The 18,684-nt window shown below is 39.2% G+C and overlaps 1 protein-coding gene across 7 annotated transcripts in view; it reads left to right on the top strand.

The window, feature by feature from the left end:
* lrp1bb (low density lipoprotein receptor-related protein 1Bb) overlaps positions 1 to 18,684 on the top strand; it is a 257,657-nt gene that overhangs the window by 124,665 nt on the left and 114,308 nt on the right. For 5 of the 7 annotated variants that reach the window (XM_069154744.1, XM_069154739.1, XM_069154743.1 and 2 more), the window contains 10 exons: positions 1,848 to 2,070; positions 3,509 to 3,701; positions 3,857 to 4,000; positions 6,745 to 6,981; positions 7,571 to 7,751; positions 12,048 to 12,267; positions 13,573 to 13,762; positions 14,947 to 15,069; positions 15,406 to 15,549; positions 18,071 to 18,196. In XM_069154744.1, coding sequence (XP_069010845.1) covers positions 1,848 to 2,070; positions 3,509 to 3,701; positions 3,857 to 4,000; positions 6,745 to 6,981; positions 7,571 to 7,751; positions 12,048 to 12,267; positions 13,573 to 13,762; positions 14,947 to 15,069; positions 15,406 to 15,549; positions 18,071 to 18,196 — 1,781 coding nt within the window. The remainder of the gene's footprint in view (positions 1 to 1,847; positions 2,071 to 3,508; positions 3,702 to 3,856; positions 4,001 to 6,744; positions 6,982 to 7,570; positions 7,752 to 12,047; positions 12,268 to 13,572; positions 13,763 to 14,946; positions 15,070 to 15,405; positions 15,550 to 18,070; positions 18,197 to 18,684) is intronic. The other 2 variants (XM_069154740.1, XM_069154738.1) reach the window with 1 other exon arrangement.

The raw sequence follows: 18,684 nt of genomic DNA, 5'->3' as shown, positions 1-18,684 counted from the left end.
TTTTACTATCAGTCAGGGTCCAAAGGAGGAAAATCATTTTTACTGACATTTTCTGATGATAACTTTGGAGATTTTGTATTTTTAGAAAACTTTTTTGTTTCTTCAACCACGGGGCAACGAGTTGTCTAATCTAAAGGATAAAACCTGTGTCATTGCCTCCTAAAATGATTTATATGAGTGTCTTCTGAACTTGTGCCCCTTTTGTTGGCAAAGTTTGGTTAGGTTAAGATCCCAGTCAATGTTAATGAAAATGAGTTTCAACATTTGGTAGGAAATGAATTGCAAACAGCAGCATCTAGCTATTAAAGTGACTGTCTTTACTGACCCAACTATTCAAATCAGCCTTGTCCCTAACATGTCAAGTGGTGCTCTACCAAATTTTGTTCCACCTTTTTCATACACGAGTCATGATTTACATTATATTGTTATTATATTGTTATTAGAGTTTAATCGTTATGGCTAATCTGTTACGCAGTTAATAGGGACATGTGCAGTACTTAATTTTGCCTAAATTTGAGTTACTTCTAATTTCCATATTGTGCTGCTTCTTCTCCTACTTCTACAATATCGTTTTTTTTGTTTGTTATACTACATCCATTAATGTGGTATTTACTGCATTTTGTTGGTTGACTTTAGATATATTTTTAAAAACATTATGATCTTTACTGGTTATTTTGTTTTAAATTCATACATTTTACTTAAAAAAAACCTCATCACTTCCCTTTAGGGCAAACCACTGGAGGGTTTGTTCCAATGTTTGGACAAATATTCACTTATTATATGAATTCAGTCACATTTAGCGCTCACAAGTCATACACATTTTTGAAAGAATGTGCCATTGATTGCCGAGAGAAGTAGACAAATGCAGGCTTCTAATTATCATGAGAACAGTCACTTGAAGATTGTATTAGCTTTCAGCTTAATTCAATGACCAAAATAAGGTAATGTTTATGTTTACATTAGCCTGACAGTGGAGTTAAGGAGGCCTTTTCTAGCTCAGCCCTTGTTTACATTTTAAAGACACATTTTGTAAATGGGGCTTTCCATGCACCCCATTGCATAATACATGATATTATGCCAAAAGACAGGGACCAATAGTAAAATAAATCATAATTTAAACCAGTTGATGAACCACATGGGAGACATGGATATAAAAACAGTGTATTGTGTTGCAGTACACGGTTAAGTATGATGAATAATGTACGGTTAGACTGCATTTTCATTTTAACCACTTACCCTGCATACCTGGGGTTGAGGTTAGATTGTGTTTTATTGTTTATATGTCACTTTAAATGTTACAAGAGCGAAGGCTTGGAGATGGAACTTACCACTGTTTTTGGGAAAAGGTAAAGGTCAGGTAGACTCGTATCTCAGGTGGCATGTTTATCTTGGGGTTCCCTTGATCTCAACACAAAATGTAACAGAACCACTAATGTTTTCTACTTTGTCAAGGACTTACACTCAAGTATAAATATTGGAGGAAGTTCTAACACTCAAGAACGTCTCTTCTCACAGTGGAGAAGAAGTGGTCAGGGGTCGGGATCAGTTAACAGTCAATTTATGCTTGGATTAACAGTCAATTTATGCTCGGATTAACATATTTTACGTTATATAAACAAAATGCCATCTTGCCAGGTGGCTTATATTAAATGCAACCTCACTCCAACTAAGCCAATATAATCCCCACATGTATTGTAAGGTGAAATATGTCTGTACATATTGTGGTTGTGATAAACTTCCTGTCATAGATGAAAAACCTGTGCAGCAAAGAATGAAACTCTTCCCTCGGTTATTTAAACAACATATTTTACAGCATTTAATAATTTTAACACTTCCACCCTCTGCAGAATGCTCTTCTTCACTGACTACGGGAATGTGGCCAAGGTGGAGCGCTGCAACATGGACGGCACCAACCGGACCCGGCTGGTGGATTATAGAATCGAGCAGCCCACTGCTGTGGCACTGGATGTGGTCAAGAAGCTGGTGTACTGGGCAGATGCCTACCTGGATTACATCGATGTGGTGGATTACAATGGCAGGAACAGACACACCATTATCCATGGCAGCCAAGTGAGTGTCACATTTCACTTCAAGCCCTCCTTTTTGTCTTCCACGGACACACCATAAAGAGCCATTGTGGACAAATATCAGTGAGAATCTGAACATGGAACGAGCTTCTCTTATCAGTACTGTTCTCCTTCATTTGACAGACTAAAATAATTGCACGAGAGGGGGGTTCTTGGTTATTTTTTTTTCTAATTTAAGGCCCTGTCTTTTATCTCTTAAAGACAGGTGATATATTCACTGCATGCTCTTGTAATTCACTCTTCCTTTTAAAAGAAAATATCCTTTTTAGATAACTTATTCACCCTTCACGAGGAAAGACACACTTACATATTAGGCACCTTATTGTGTGTACAGGTGTTGTTTGCATGATATTGCCTCATTGTCCTGTGCCCTCATTAGTTAGATGATCTTCATGTCATTTTATCTGCTTTGCAGATGTCGTGCAGCTCTTTCCTGCCTTTTCCATGAACTGTGGGGGATCTTAAGTGTCATAAATAAGAGCATTAGTCATCAGAATTATGTTTTATTCAGTTTTACTCACAAAATTACAACTTTTCAAATAATTTCAATAGCATTCTTTTTTCTTTTCTCATTTCTTTTTACATTATTTTACTGTATATGGATTTTTTTTCATTTGAAGCTGGTTCCAGTTGACAATGTGGAGTTTTCTCAGTTTTGCCTCAATTCCCACACAGTAAAACATGTCATCTCAAAAATACTCTACTACTGTGAAGGTCTTTGAATTATTCTTATGTGAAATGGATTTAATATTGAAGTAAACATTGAGCCATGTTTGGCATCATTTCGCAGAAGATGGCAAAAATTCCATCCACTTACGAAAATCCTGCCTTTCAAATCCCCTTATATGAGTGAAATTTGTTGTAAAAAAAAGTAGTAAATAGTATACATTACATGTGCTGGAGGTAAAGAAGCGCAGTATATGTACACCTTTTGAAGTAGTGTTAGATTGCTTTGAAAAGTTCCAGTGTAACAGTGAAGCGCTGAGGCCGAATTCCATAGAGAGAGATGGTTGAGTGGTTTGTTTGTTATTTATTTATTTTTTCTGACGCGTGTTGCTCGGTGCCTCCGATGTTAAGGTGAGGGCCAGTGAGCTTAGGTGTACTTCCTGTGAACACAGCTCATCCAGCCATGTCGCTTTGTGTGGGTGTCAGCTTGCTAAATGTAGCATGGAAGGCTGTGGTGTCAGGGCCAGTAGCCTCCCAGTGGAATCCAGCTTTGGACCCTCTATGGGCTGCCAAACATACAGACAGGCCCACGATCATCTTCCACCCGCCTCATGCTTGATGCATGTTAAAAGTTAAAAGTTCTCATTAATTCATTTGTGTTATTGTTGTATTCTTCCTCTTGAGATTTTACTTGTGTTTTGCTTCAGGAATGCTCAAAAAAAAAAAAAGCCCCATGGATTTTTCTTGTTTTTCAGGTGTCGTACATTTATGCATTAGCTGTGTTTGAGGACTACCTCTATGCTATCCACTCTGACCCTTCCAAAGGGAGTTCCACTGTAGAGTTACAACAGATGCACAGGTTCAACATCACAGCAGAAAGCAGGATACTAGCCAGACTGGGGAATTCTAGAGGAATCCGTGTTTACCACAAACTCACTCAACCAAAAGGTAAAGGACATTTTCTACATAAGTAAACATGTGCAAGTATGTGTCGGCGTTGACCCCACATTATGACCAACAAGCTATGGTCTGTTGTAGATCAGAAAGAGGATGCTTCACTTGCTTACACAGATTTCTTTTGTCCATCGTGATTGTATCCACAGTCAGGAGTCATGCATGTGAACTGGATTCGTATGGAAAGCCAGGTGGATGTTCCCACATCTGCCTTCTGAGTGGCAGCTACAAGTCCAGAACCTGCCGGTGTCGGACCGGCTACAGCCTGGGCTTCGATGGAAAGACCTGTAAAAGTTAGTACATATTTCTCCTTGGATATGAATAGATGCATAATTGTGATTTTTAAAGAAAGTTATTCCGTACAAATCCTGATCAGAAGCAGTGGTTCTTGACGTTTTTACAAGTGTAATTCCCTTTTGAAGATGAAAATATCTCCCAGCCCCAGGGAAGTTTAGGAGTGCTAAACCTTGCACAGCCAGACCTACAATATCTCCACCTCCCTGTGCCAGTGCTGGAGAATGGTCTTGCTGCACCCATATATCATTCTGGCACAGGGGCAAAAAAAACCTCTCTGGCTTGTTTGTATTTCTTTTAACAAGGCAAAATCATCTTGGGCAGCGTAAAGCCCTGCATGCAGCAATGGTACCCTCGCAAAATGGTATCAGGAGGGAACTTGTTTTGGCGGAACATTTGGCTGTGAGGAGACTAAATCCCTGCAAAACACAGAAAAGAACCAAGCAGGTTCGCCTCGTTGCATGATCCAAATATTAGTCAAAACTCGTTATTTTCAGTGTGTAGGTTGTTCGCTCTGAGGTTGTTGTTTACTGCAGCAACAGAGATTTTGAAAAAGGTAAGACTGAGATAGCAAAAAGAGAAGAATAATGTTTCCTGAGATAGTTGGCCAGTGGCAGGTTTATATACCCACATTCTGCATCTGGCGAGTTAAGCTCAGGAGCGCATATTGTAGGGCTGCTAACTAAAAGTCTTGTTATCTGTCAGAGACCCCTCAGTCGACTGATATTCTTCAAGCCGTGGTAGGACAGTGGAGTACCAGAGGCTGACGAAGGGCGACCAAGGTGGGATTAAGGTTAAGGTTTTGAGTGGCGGGCCAGGACCAGGTTTCACAGGACAGGGACCCCACACCAGCCTTCATGTGAACCCTGATGTCAAGTCTGTCAGCCCTCAGAGCAGGCTGCCAGGAGAGCGTTGCTTAGGTGGAGGTTCCGGGGGGGGACAGGGTCTTCCAGTACAGACTATAGCGTGTCTTTGACCACGACACCCGAGACGGGTGGGACACAAGGACCACTGGTTTGAGTGGCGGGAGGAATTCTGGATTCTGCTCCCTCTCTGGGAGCAGAATCACAATCCTCAGGAGACCTGCACGGAAGCCAAAAGCAGAGCGATGGAGGAAAAAGGGGCGATAAGCCATTTTTCTTCTGAAATTTTTGCAGCATGCAGATTTTTTTTAAAAGCTAGAGCCTCAGCTCCTGTTAGACTACAAAAACAGAAAGATAACTTTTCTACAAACTATTCTACACAGCAGCTGCTGGTGGTGGTCCTTGATCACCATCATCCAAGGTCTGAGTAAAGCCATACACTGGGTACTTTTTGTCTTACCGTCTGCTTTTTTTTTTTTTTTCCCTCTGCTGTCCATCGTTTATTGTCAGCATCTTGAGATTTCACACAGCCAACGATTATAAATTGCTCCACATCTCTGTAGTACAACTGGCAAAGGAATTTGTGTCATCAAGAGTTCTGCAATTACTATATTTGTATCTGCTTTAAAAAAAAAAAAAAAAAAAAAAACGTATTTTAGCAAGCTTCCAATGAACCCCCGGGGGTACCAACCTCAAAGTTAAGAACTACTGCCCCAAAAGATTTTCACTGGTAAAGCTTTTTGCTCATACTCATTAAGAATCCTGATTTATCCCTGAAAAGGATTTTCTGCATCGCTGCTCTTTTTGATATTGTCATGTGCCTGTAAAGGTCATGAGTCATATTAGCGCTGAGGGTGTTCCACCCATGCACAGCCTTAGACAGTCAGTGATAAAGACGACGGCTGATGAATACAAACCCATTTGAGAGTGACGTTCCGCTATCAACCTGCCGCGACCCGGATTGATTATTGCCATGATGAGGTTTTAAGTTTGTCTGCATTTGTTGGCTGTTCTGATCAATTGCTGGACATTGTGTAGTTGACAATAAAAGCAGAAGATCAAATTGATGACACAATTTGAGGGCCCACCACATTTCGATCGGGGTAACGAAGCATTGGGAGGCTTGGCGTGACACATTTGATTTATTCCCCCCTCATATATGTTCTGATGACACCAGCTATCTCTCTCTTGCTCGTGCTCTCCACCTCCCTAAGCATAATGAGATTTTGTGTTAAATGGTAGTCTTTTTTCATACAGCAGTCACAGTGGGGTTTGATATCTGGGTCTCTTGCAATGCTTAATTGTCTCCTGGGTAGTTGGTTTCTCCCTCACAAAATGATAAATTGAAGTGAGGCATGTGTGGTCCTCACCCCCAGCATCCCAGTCTCCTGGGTAGGTGCTGAGAGCGAGGAGAGGTCTGCTTCTCTCAATGGAAGCCCTCCTTCATTCCTCCTCTTTCCTCTCCAGAGGATCCCAAAGGGTTCGAGAACATACACTCCCCTGAGTGGCTGGCGGGCCGCCGAGGAGCTGCCTCAGCTTTCTAGGCCTTTCTGTTTGCCTTTCTATCCAGACACCATGTTATTTTAGATCAGAAATAGTGTTCATAGCCAAGGTAAGTATTGCGATTGTCTGTTTGCTCAAGCATTTTTCTCCTCTTACTCGAAAGGCACCCTTGTAGCAGGAGTGTGATTGAGGGTGGCGAGTATAGTCATTGGCACTGATTACTGGCTCCATTAAGGTGAATGGATGGCTCAGGCTCTGGCAACCATATAAGAACAATGTGGCCAATAAAAGGGTTTAATGCTAGGATCAGCATTGATGAATTAGGCCAATTAATTGACAATAACAGTAAAAAAGGCTCTGTCCATTCTTGCTTTTAGAGCCCAAAAACGATTTCTTCCTGTTCTACGGTAAGGGACGTCCCGGGGTCATCCGAGGCCTGGATATGAACATCAAATCCAGTGATGAGCACATGGTGCCAATTGAGGACCTGGTCAACCCGCGAGCCATTGACTACCACGCAGAACTGGGACACATCTACTTTGCAGACACCACCAGTTTTCTTATTGGGCGGCAAAAAATAGATGGAAACAGCAGAGAGACAATACTCAAAGATGGTAGGTCTAAATGTTTGTTTATACTAACTGTTGCATTTCAGCAACTATTTCCACAATCTTATGAGGGTTCCTCCTGTGAAATTGATGTAATGCTGTAGCCGTTTTGCTCATGTTTAATCTGCTCAACATACTTCAAATGTACTTTAAGAAAAAAACAAAAAAAAGGTTTTAAAATTTGTTTTACTATTCTCGTTTAAGACTTTAGTCAGACAACACTTAGTTATTTATTATTTACGCAAATATAGTTTTCCTTATAATTTAGAATAATACAAAAAAGTGTTAAATATATTTAATGTCACTAAATAACAACATCATTTCTTATCAATGAATGCCTTGTTGCCCACATAAATGTACAAAACATCAAAGGAAGTTACTGGATATCTGGACACAAATTATATTGATATTAACTGCATTATAATTGCATTTCTAATAAGTTTAAATACAGATACAAATATTGCCGTTTATAGAACCAATCAAAGTCATGATTCTGCATACAAATTTTCTTAATACAGCCCTTGGAAAAGTTAAAATGAGATACAATTTGTATTCAGGGATTCTGTTGATTTCTGTGCTGCTAATTCTGTTGTAGAACTTGACAATGTCGAAGGAATCTCCGTGGACTGGATTGGGAATAATTTATATTGGACAAACGATGGATACAGGAAGACCATAAGCGTGGCCAGGCTGGAGAGAGCCTCCCAGACCAGGAAGACTCTGTTGGAAGGGAATATGTCACACCCCCGGGCCATCGTGGTTGATCCTCTTAACAGGTCAGGCAAGCAAAAAAAAAAAAAAAAAAACACTGCCAGCAGCTAGTTGTTTCAAGTAAAAATGTTTACTTCTGTTGCAAGGGTACAGATACAAGTTTGGGCTTGAAATAATTAAATACAAACAGGCAGTCTTCAGTGATATATGAGAAAGGTTAAAAAACAATAGCAGAAGAAAAAACATGTTTACGTGTTGCAGTATTTTCCAATCTAATTTCTTTCAGCTCTGACAGTCAATGAAAAAAGTAATTATCTTGCCACTCAAATCTATAAATCGGGTGTGGAGATTTTCTTAGAGTAAAAAAATGTGGCACTTATGCTTTTGATTACCTCAAATTAGCTCACTGGTGTGTTGCATAGAACTCAAAGTACCATCATATTGTGGATCTTGTTGCATCTTGGTTAAATTAGAATGATGAATGAAAGTACACACTGTTATTCCAAGCAACCATGGTGTTTCCCCACAGTACTTTGGTGACACTTCATTTTCCCTGATAATGACTATTCATCAAGCCAATTTTATAATGAGTAAAGGTTGAGGCGGATCTTGAATGGATTTAGCAACAGGTTTGGATCGTGTGTTAGTTCTGCTGCTAAACTTTATGGGCATTAATTATGTATGGATTGGAAAATTTGACTCATTTCTCATGTAGCTGCATGGATGTATCTCGTTTTGTTTGTTTTTGTTTTTCATTAACTGCAATAGGCAAACGTCTGGTAAAATTGACAACCAGTAGTTAAACAACAACCAAAAAGTTATGATAACAATATTTTAGGGGTCTATTCAATTAAAATTGCATGGAAATCCTTAAATTGATGTAAATAAATATGCCATGCAGCATCAGATACCAGTTTTTAAAAACGTTCATCAATTTTTACAGCCAGATAAGCACAACCGATGTTGTCCATGAACCATAAAGAAAGAGGTGTGGCATTAGATGATTCATCCTATCCAGATTTCTAACGATATGTTTTGAGCTCTTTCACATCTTATCATAAATACATAAATTTTGGTCACAGTTAGGAAAAAACACTGGGCCATTTTGTCTATTGGTGTTGCTTTGCTTCAAATGTAAGTACTGGAAGTCATCTGTGTTAGCTGGCATTTACTGGGACTAAATGTGGGGAGTGTAGCCTACGACCACCGGGTAAACCCACATGGTTAAACTGAAAGAACATTTAGTGTTTCTCTGACACCCCCCTCCCACCCCCCACCCCCTCACAGCCTTCTACAGATTGAAAATAAACAAGCAACTCTTCCACAACAACCAACTCGTTAACCACAATTAATCCATTAGATTATTCTGTGTAGTTTGCATAGATCCTCTCCTTAGCATTTCAGAGCAGATTCATATATAGAAGACCCTGCCAGCAGAGCTGGTAATTAACATACAGAGTTGATGCTGCAAAACTCAAATTCATTGAGTGTCTTATGGATCTTAAGGATTAACACTTTAAGGCTTAAATCGTATTAACACTCACCAAATCCATAGCAGTCAGAGATTAGTTTTCAAGCCTCAAGGGATTGTTCCAAACATTTTGCAATACACAGCTGTTTCACTGCAGTAGGCAGTGCACCAAACCAAAAACCAAAACTTATTCGTACCTCGTATCGATTTCTTTTCTTTCCCCTTATTTCTGACAATTTGGCTCTCTGTCCTCTATTGTGTCTCGTTCTCCAGCCTTACAATGATACTAATTCGAACATTAGTATAAAAGTCCTGTCTTATATGTCACAGTGGTGCAGAGTGGATATGGAATAAAATGGACATTTATTACAGTGATAAAAACACGCTGTTTGTAACCCCCCCCCCCCAAAAAAAAAAGAAAAAGAAAAAGAAAAAAAAGAAATCAGTGTCATGCCATGTGTAAAGAAAAAAAAAAGAAAAACATGTGCAATGAGAGCACGGCCCTAAAGGTCCCATATTGGAAAAATTCAGGTTTTCAATTATTTTTTGATTATAAAGCAGGTCTAGGAGCTATAAATACTGAAGGTGTCAAAACACCCAGTCAACCAGAAATGCACACAGCTCATATTCAGCAACTGTGCTCTTTGGACAAGCAGTTTTGACTTGTGTAAGTTTGTGATGTCCAATCAGCAGAGCTCACTGTTGGAAGGAAACACAGTGTGGCCACTCTGTCGACGTAAACCTCAGATCAGAACAGAGGATCAGTGATGTCAAAGCGACTTAAAGACACAGAGACAAAACAGTCTGTTCTTGGTAGAGAAGACATAAGATGTCAAATTAAATTGAGATGGCTTTTGGTACTGAAAACCATTCAATTATATTCTTAGGGTTATCAAGCCTGAAAAAAACAGCGTAAAATATAACCAAAAACAGCATAAAATATGGGACCTTTAAACTTCTGAGACTAATGAGGAAAAATCATTCTGGCCTTTAAATCAAAGCTTCAGCCCTGACATATACTGTAGCAGCAATGTTGGGGGTGGCAACATATCATTTTTGTATAAGGATTAAAAAGTTTTATTCCAACCCTCCCACTGACAGCACAAATGATTAGAAGAGCAAGTTTTGGGCTTCTGAGTGTGCATTCAGCCCGAACCTGACAGTCCTTTGATTTCTATCTTCCTTGCTGAAAGGGTCTTTTCAGGTGAAATGGATGCACCTCTCCAGATGATTTCGTGACTGCATTTTCAAGACCTTATTTTCTGCTTTGTTTGCCACCTCCAGTCTGTGTCTGTTGACATGATAAAGACTGCTAGTGTCAACTTAATAGTGTCACACCTTTCTTAATGTCATACATGTATTCACAACATCTGGTGAGCTAGGTTTACCTTTCCATGTGACGATCATCACTTATTGTCACAATTTACATCTCATATATTTCATGTAAGGTCATGTATAGTCCCTCTGAACATAGAATGAGGATTGCATTAAAATAAAACGTCTAAGGTGATGTTTTTAAATGTCTTGTTTTTTTTCCAGCCAACAATCCATAACTTAAAGATATTGAGATCATTGAGGAGAAAGAAAACACAAATATAGTCACGTTTTATAAGCTGCAACCTCAAACATTTTTTTGCCATTTTTCCTACAAAATTACTTTAATGATTATTTTTTGTATCAACTCATCATTGCAGTTTTAAAGGAAACTTTGGAACAAGGATAAACATCTGTTATGATATTGAGTCTTTATTCAGATCAGTGGACGTAGCATTAGCATTCTTGTTATGTGACACTGCAACTCATTGGTGTCCATCTCATATGGTGTCTGTGTATGTGTAGCTGTATGTAGGCATATGTTTGCACTCGTGTGAGTGTGAAGCGAGTGTGGTGTGAATAATTCATGGGGTCGTAAAGATGACTTCGAGACAGAGGGAGTTTTCATTCACCTCCATATCCCATTCTGTTTCGTCTTCCCTTAGCCAGACCGCTATCATTGATGAATAACGGGGGGGCACATGGCTCAGTCAGCAACACTCAAACGGAACAAATCCCTCAGGCTTGGCTACAACAGAAAAGATTGCGTCAAATCGTTGACCCAATCATGTTTCAGATACCACGGGCCCACAGAGAGTTTCGGTCTCAGCACACGCAAGATAGACTGAACGCTTGTTTTTGGTGGGGAATATGAGACACCTAACTTTGCCTTGATGTGCAGTCAAGCGAATCTTTACCTTGATAAGCCTGATTAGTTTCTTAGGCTACAATGCACATTCCTTTGACAAGGATGTTGTCAAACCTTGGGTGTCTGCTTATTTTTTTACATATGGGAAATCCGGATTGCGGTTTATTTCTACTTCAGTTGGGAACACTCTTTGTGTGGTGGTAAAGCCAGTCTTTTGAACCAAGGCTTATTTGTCAGTACAGGTTGTGTTTCTCTATAATGTTTGCTGTATTACTTAAAGCAGTGTATGAAACACTCGGCATGAGAGCACGTTCATCCTTTCCGGTGGGGATCCAGAACAAAGCTCACGCGACACATTTCACCGTGATGTGGAATAGTTCATTTGTAGAAACGCTAAGAGCAACATGCTGTTACATGTGTGTCGATTGATAAGAAATGACAGAAGGTGGAAGGTGGTAGAGGGAGCAGCAAGCACAACCATTTAACACCAGCGTGACAGGAAGTAAGGGCAGAGATGAATGAGGATCAGACAGCTAAACTGAACCTCCGTAGTTTGAAGGTGAGATTTGATCAGTGTTGGTTTGGAGTAGTTTATGATCTACTGATAATGCTGCATGAGCCACCTTATCTAAGACAGTGACTCAGGTTAGTATATTAGTGCAATAATTGCTGTGTTTATATTGTATCTGTGTCTCTCCTGTTTGATAGCTGGATGTACTGGACAGACTGGGAAGAGGATGAGGTCAATGACAGCATAGGGCGGATAGAAAAAGCCTGGATGGATGGATCCAACCGCCGCATTTTTGTCACGTCCAACATGCTGTGGCCCAACGGTCTGACACTGGACCACGGCACCAGCACCATGTACTGGTGTGATGCCTACTATGATCACATTGAGAAAATTCACCTGAACGGCACAGGAAGAATGGTAAGTTTTGACAGGTGGCAAATTATCACACATAATGAGGCAAACTTATCTGTAGGAGTCAGTTAATGTGTCATTCAGTAGTCATTTGAGAGTTGGTCAGCTTGTGAGATTTTAATATAAGTGGAATTTAAGATCTCCATAGAATATACAACTCAGAATAATCATGTCTATTTTAATCTAAGTAACACAGTTGTGTACTTACAGATATTATGTATTTTGCACTGCAGAACTTACATCTCATGTAAGATTTGAAAAAAAAAAATTAAACAGTCATGTTTTGGTTAAATATGCATTTCCAAGTTTTTCTCATATTCTCTCTAAGTGTTAGAATTCAGTTAATTGTACATTATATTGTTGCCATGTTCAGTTAATAGTCAGAGAACGTTTACATTTTCTTTTAAACAAGTAATAAACAGATACGATTTATTTTTATTGGGAACCCGGCCAATAACAAAGTTACATATCAGGAGCTTGTTGATTAGATACAAACAATAAAGTACAAACAAGACATTACAAGTGTTAGAAAGTAATAACTAATGCCCACACATCACAGAATAAGATACATGTACACAGAAAATGTAATGAATGAAATTTACGTTGTAGCAAAAAAACTTGAAGAAAAAAAAAACTGCAGTAAGTTTTTCTTTGAAACTGGATACAGAGATGAGAGAGGTTAAATTGAGTCTCGCCTGCAGGTCATAATAAGACCAATGGTCATAATACAATAGACTCCTTTTTCCAGTCTCAGTCCACACAGGTGGCACCTCTCAGCCTATTGTTGAGCTAAGATTGTAGGTATTTTGGACAAATACAAATTTAAAACCTCATTAACTGTGAATTAAAATAATATCCATCTTAAGTGTGAGATCAGTGTTGAAAAACAGGGCTCAAACCTGCTTTTATATATGTTTTACTAGTAATCATGCTAATCTGCAAAGCACTGAGAATATTTCAAACTGCTCCTCTTCCGACAACAACTGCCAGCAAGACATCCCTTCATCCCCAACTGCACCTGTCAACTGTAGTTGTAGCGGCATATTAAGTTAATGAATTATTTGCAAATGCTATTTAATCAATGCCACGATTCTAGCAAACATTATTATAAGCAGACAGCTCTGTGAGGATACATTTGTGCAAAGAAATTGAATCACATTCATCATATACTGTGATCAAATAATTTCTAAGCCCATATTCAAACAGCTCAACCCCTATTTGAGATGATTAATTTTTCTGTTGTTGATGGTTTCTCTCCGTGGCTCTCCTAATCTTTTGATTATACTGCATGCTTGCTGTTTGCTGTTGCAGGTGGTGTACAGCGGAAAAGAGTTGAACCATCCATTTGGAATATCTCATTATCGCAATTTCATCTTTTGGACGGAGTACATGAATGCTTCAGTATTCCAGCTGGACTTGTCCACGGGCGATGTCACTCTGCTGCGGAGTGAGAGACCACCACTATTTGGCCTGCGCGTCTATGATGCACAGACTCAGCAAGGTTGGCTGCTTTCCCTTCATTTAGTCCTTATCTAGTGCTGCTGAACCGTGACTTCCCTAATACAGAAAGTGTCTGTTTTGCACTGCAACCTCCGGCATTTGTATCCCCTTACCCCTATCCCGAATAGAGAGCACTTTATATGCTTTCTACACCAGAGAGTTATGTATATGCCTACTGGTCTTAAATTTAATGGTGTAAACCAGTGCATTGATCAGCAGTGACAGTGGCTTTCAAATCACTCCGAGCTCTGCTTTTCGAAGTTAAATAAGGTGACCGTGGTTTGGAGAGATCTGCTCACTTCTGTAACAAATTATGATGGATTCATGGTGTTAGGATGCTGAAAAGAGCAGATAGGAGAGGCATCTGATATGCCTGTCAGCAGAGAACTGGTGTGACCCTATAACAGGCATGTAAAAACAGTGTTCAGACAGATGCTCCATAGTCAAGGGATCTTATTGCTGTTGCTGAAAAGGTATACATTTTATTTTACACATTCCAAGGACAAGGTTTTAAAAGTGTGGCATGAGTTTTTTGCATTTCCAAAACAAGGTTTTTTTTTGTACAAGAACATTAAGATTGTGTATTTTCAGGAGAAAATTCCAGGCATATGACGCTAATAAATTGTTGCATACTTTCTGCACAGCCTCTTTCACACTGCAGATAATTTTCTGGACATTTCTCTTTTGTTCATGTCACTGAATAGATGAATTGGCTGTCCGGTACTCTGAGTTTTACTGATTGGCTCTTACAAAACCAAAAGCTTTATCTCATTGGTTCAGGCACTGCCTTTGGGCTATGTGCTAAATGAAAGTGACAAAGGTGTGTAATGCCTTAACTTCATATGTGACTTTTTTCCATTGGAGAATGTCAGCTTTGTCCAGAGAGACAAATTATTCCACACAGACTGATAAAAATGTCAAATGTCTTTCACCCACAGCGTTCCCAATAATTCACGAGACGTGTGGTTATAGATCACATGTCATGCACCGGGCATGTCTCTCCAAAGCAGGAAATTAGTTTTGTATCGACGAGATGATTTATTTTGCAGAATTTGAAATGACTGAACCTCTTTGATGTTTCCTGAACATGTGGGAAAGTAGACAAAACAACAAACAGTCTGGGCTTAGAAAATGTAGCTTTAAATGAGCTGGACACCTCACTGTATTTGGTATTTCTTTCCCCAGGTGACAACGCATGTAGTGTGAATTATGGCGGCTGTGGTACCCTCTGCCTTGCCATCCCAGGAGGCAGAGTGTGTGCCTGCGCTGACAACCAGGTTCTGGAGAAGAACAATGTCACCTGTGCAGGTAGGAGGACATAATGAATCAGACGGAACAAGAGGCCTAGGATCATCTTTGTCCCAGTATACTCTAATCCTGGCTTCATCCTATGGGAAAAAGATCAAATAATAACCTTATCTTTTCACATGCAAATCTGCTAATAAACAAATAAATACAGGAAGGAAATGATCCCAAAGGTTTCCAGAAATATAAACCAAGTCCCAGTTCTTTCACATTGGGTCACGACACATTATTAACATGTTTTTTGGGCTATTATTGCTGTGCCAATAATTTCACCTAAACACATTTTTCATTGAAGGTACGCCATTCAATTTGAATTTGTCTCACCACTGTTTCTCCCAGAAGGCTCCAGCGGTGGTTTAGAGCCAGAGCGATGTAAAAGTGATGAGTTCCAGTGCCACAATTATCGCTGCATACGGGCCTTGTGGAAGTGTGACGGAGACGATGATTGTCTGGATGGAAGCGACGAGGAGAGCCACAGCTGCTGTGAGCATCTTAAAATTAGTCTGCAGGAAACACACCGCATGCTAGTGTAAATATACAATACGTCACGTAGAGGCCATAACACGTGAATACGCTTACATGCACAGCACCACACCAAGCAAGAAAAAGCCTGTGCTTTTTAAGGCTAATTCGCTCTTTCTGTCAGCTCCTATGTTCCTAAATGTCACTGTAGGAAAGCTGTAAAGTGTTCTTCCTCTGCATTGCTGTCTACCGTTTTGCTCTCGCTGTAGTGACTTTGCTCTTTAAGAAATCACTTGGATAAACATGATCTTAGATGCATGCATGCTGCGTTGTTTTTTTTTTTTTTTAGAAAGCTGTAGCAGCAAAGTACCATAATGTAATCATCTGCCAGGATGATCAGAATTGAAAAATCAATTATCTGCTCTGCTGGGATGTCATATACTTAATAATCATCAAATTTGGTTTCTTTTAGTGGGCGCTGAGTCTTGAGCATTTGTTCGAGCAGGCTGAGCAACATTACAATTTAAATACAGAAAGTAATTCCACATGCTTCAGGGAATTGGTTGGTCTCTTGGGGCCATAAGAGTAATTTTCCTTCATACAAATACAACCTGTTAAATCAAAATTAGGTTTACATGGTGGAAGCAGTGATGATTACAGAACTCATTTTACTCAAAAACTGGTCTTAGCTTTGTACTTTCTTGTAGTATCTGACATTGAGATATTGATACATTAGATCCCAACCAAACTCCTCCGCCACTGTCTTAGTAGTGTCAATTATAGTACAATATGCAGAGCAATTTGCTTGTTCATTTAGTATAATGTATGAGTGGTGAGGCTTAATGCATTTTAATAGTCAATGTATGATAAAAGGACAAAACTGAAAAGAAGGAGTTTGGCTGCTACTTCCACTGAAGTGACTTTCATAAAGTAAAACTATAAAGACATTTTTACAAAACAAAAATCAAGGCCATGAAAGCACACAAAAATATTGAGATCATTCTGAAAATGTTAAGGAGACTTCATTAGTCTCAATTAAAGGACAAACCACCAAGGAGAAATATGAGTGAGATTGTAAACGCACTAAAATATCATTGCCTTTTATAGTTTCTAATATGGTTTGCTGGTGTATCAGCACAAGATTGGTAACCTAATTCTCCGTGTGAATATATGGGTCTGGGTATGCTTCATAGGGAATCGTTTGCAGTCGTTGCATCCTACTGGGCGTAGACCTCGGGTTAATTTTAAACCTACAAGAGTAGCTTTAACCAATCGGTATGCACCGAAACATTTAGAAAACAACGCTTGACCTTAACGTCATCGCAATGAGCCACTGACACTGGTCGCTGATTGGCCTGCCCTTTAGAGTGGCTGAGCTCACACTAACGCGCACAGAGTTTCCAGAATGTAATCACAGTGAAAACTGAAGCTGTGAGCAAAAGTCTAGTGGAGCCAGTCTACAAGATTAGTTGGCTTGTGACCTTGATGAAGTCCCACTAAGAAGCTGTAAATATATGCTGTGAACATGCACCTATTTCCACATAGGACTGATAAAGTGATTTATACTTTAAATGTATTATTGACAATATTAATAGTAAGATGTAGTGAAGCATTAAGAGGCCTGACACAATCCTCAGAAAAAAAAAAGGGTGTCCCATTGATTGGATGATACTTTGTAGAAGTGGGTGTCACCATAAATACAATGACAATATTAAAATGCTGCATATTTGGGTCCATTTCCAGGCGCAGTAGGGTCCCAGTTTTGAATGACCTACTGTCTGTTCGACTTTCATTTTGTTGTGATTACCTCCACCGGGAAATTAAACTTAAAAAAGGTCTACCCTGTAGTTATCAGGTACCTGGCCTTTCTCTCACCCTTTTCAAAGATGAGTTAACACAGAAAATATGTCAGGGTTCAATATACATTGTCATGTACTTGGCCGTTTTATCACCCATTTTAAAGACTATGTAATGTTAGTAGCAACAACGTCTTGCACTAAGTTACGTCCATGCAGCAACACACCCCTACAATAACAATATGGTGTAACCCTGATCATCACTTTCACTGTCAAAATGACTAAGTTGCAGGTGGCAGGGTATATCAAAAATAAATGGGCCGTTATTTTGTTTGTGTGGCATCTGCATTTTGTAATCTGGCAAAAATTGTTAATGTGGTGAAAGACACAATGCTATGTAACACTGCTGCACAACAGTAAGTAGACAATGTTTCCTTTGTGCCAACAACTCTATTAGAGTAAATTATTGCATCACATCAGTTTCAGGAGCATTCTTCTGTTTAACTTTTCTCATTTCATGTAAAAAAAATGTACCTAATCAGTGTAATAGTTTTGTTCAAGGGTGTCACATTTTTGAATTTAGATATACCCACTATTAAAGGATTTGGATTAAGATTGAGGCAAGAAATAAACAATAAAAAAAATGGGTCATCACTCAAAACATTTGTTGTCATTCCTTCAATATTATTACATTTTAGCCCTGTTTATTTACATTGTTGATTTTTTACTCTTTGAACTTTGTGCAGACAACCACACCTGTCCTGTTGATCAGTTTAAATGCAGCAACAATCGCTGCATTCCTAAAAGATGGCTTTGTGATGGAACAAATGACTGTGGTAACAATGAAGATGAGGCCAACACGACATGTTCAGGTATGGACCGTACCACGTTTAGGTTTGACTTCAGTGTAGTTTTGGCTGCAGTTTTATCATTTCATGATTCTATCACCTAAGTATGGAACATACTGTAGTAGTCATCTGTCATCTTTGACTGCCTCTGCACACTTCATGATTGATTTTCAATCATTTGCCTCAGAACATATATAATTTCTTTAATGAAGTCAATTTTTTGACATAATGTGGTTGTAGACCTAACTATTGTTCAGAAGACTAATGTTTTTTTTAAATTGATTTTGAAGCTTACGAAACTACAGTATATAGACTCTAAGAATTAACGATCAAGCAGTTCTCCACTTTATTAAGTTAGTCGTAAAACATATTTGTTTGATAGCTTTTGATATATATTTTTGTTTTCCTTCAGATGTGCTGTCTGTATACGACTTGAATAAAGGTGTCAGTTTTTTTTCGAGGGAGCCTTCACTGTTATAATGTGAGGCTCTTGAGTACTTTTGGTACATTGC

The sequence above is a fragment of the Embiotoca jacksoni genome, unplaced genomic scaffold (genome assembly GCF_022577435.1).
Source record: "Embiotoca jacksoni isolate LCO1_2020_lvr unplaced genomic scaffold, fEmbJac1.0.p SCAF_2, whole genome shotgun sequence".
NCBI lineage: Eukaryota > Metazoa > Chordata > Actinopteri > Embiotocidae > Embiotoca > Embiotoca jacksoni.
The sequence above is the reverse complement of the archived record's forward strand: the minus strand, read 5'-3'. Positions and strand labels throughout refer to the sequence as shown.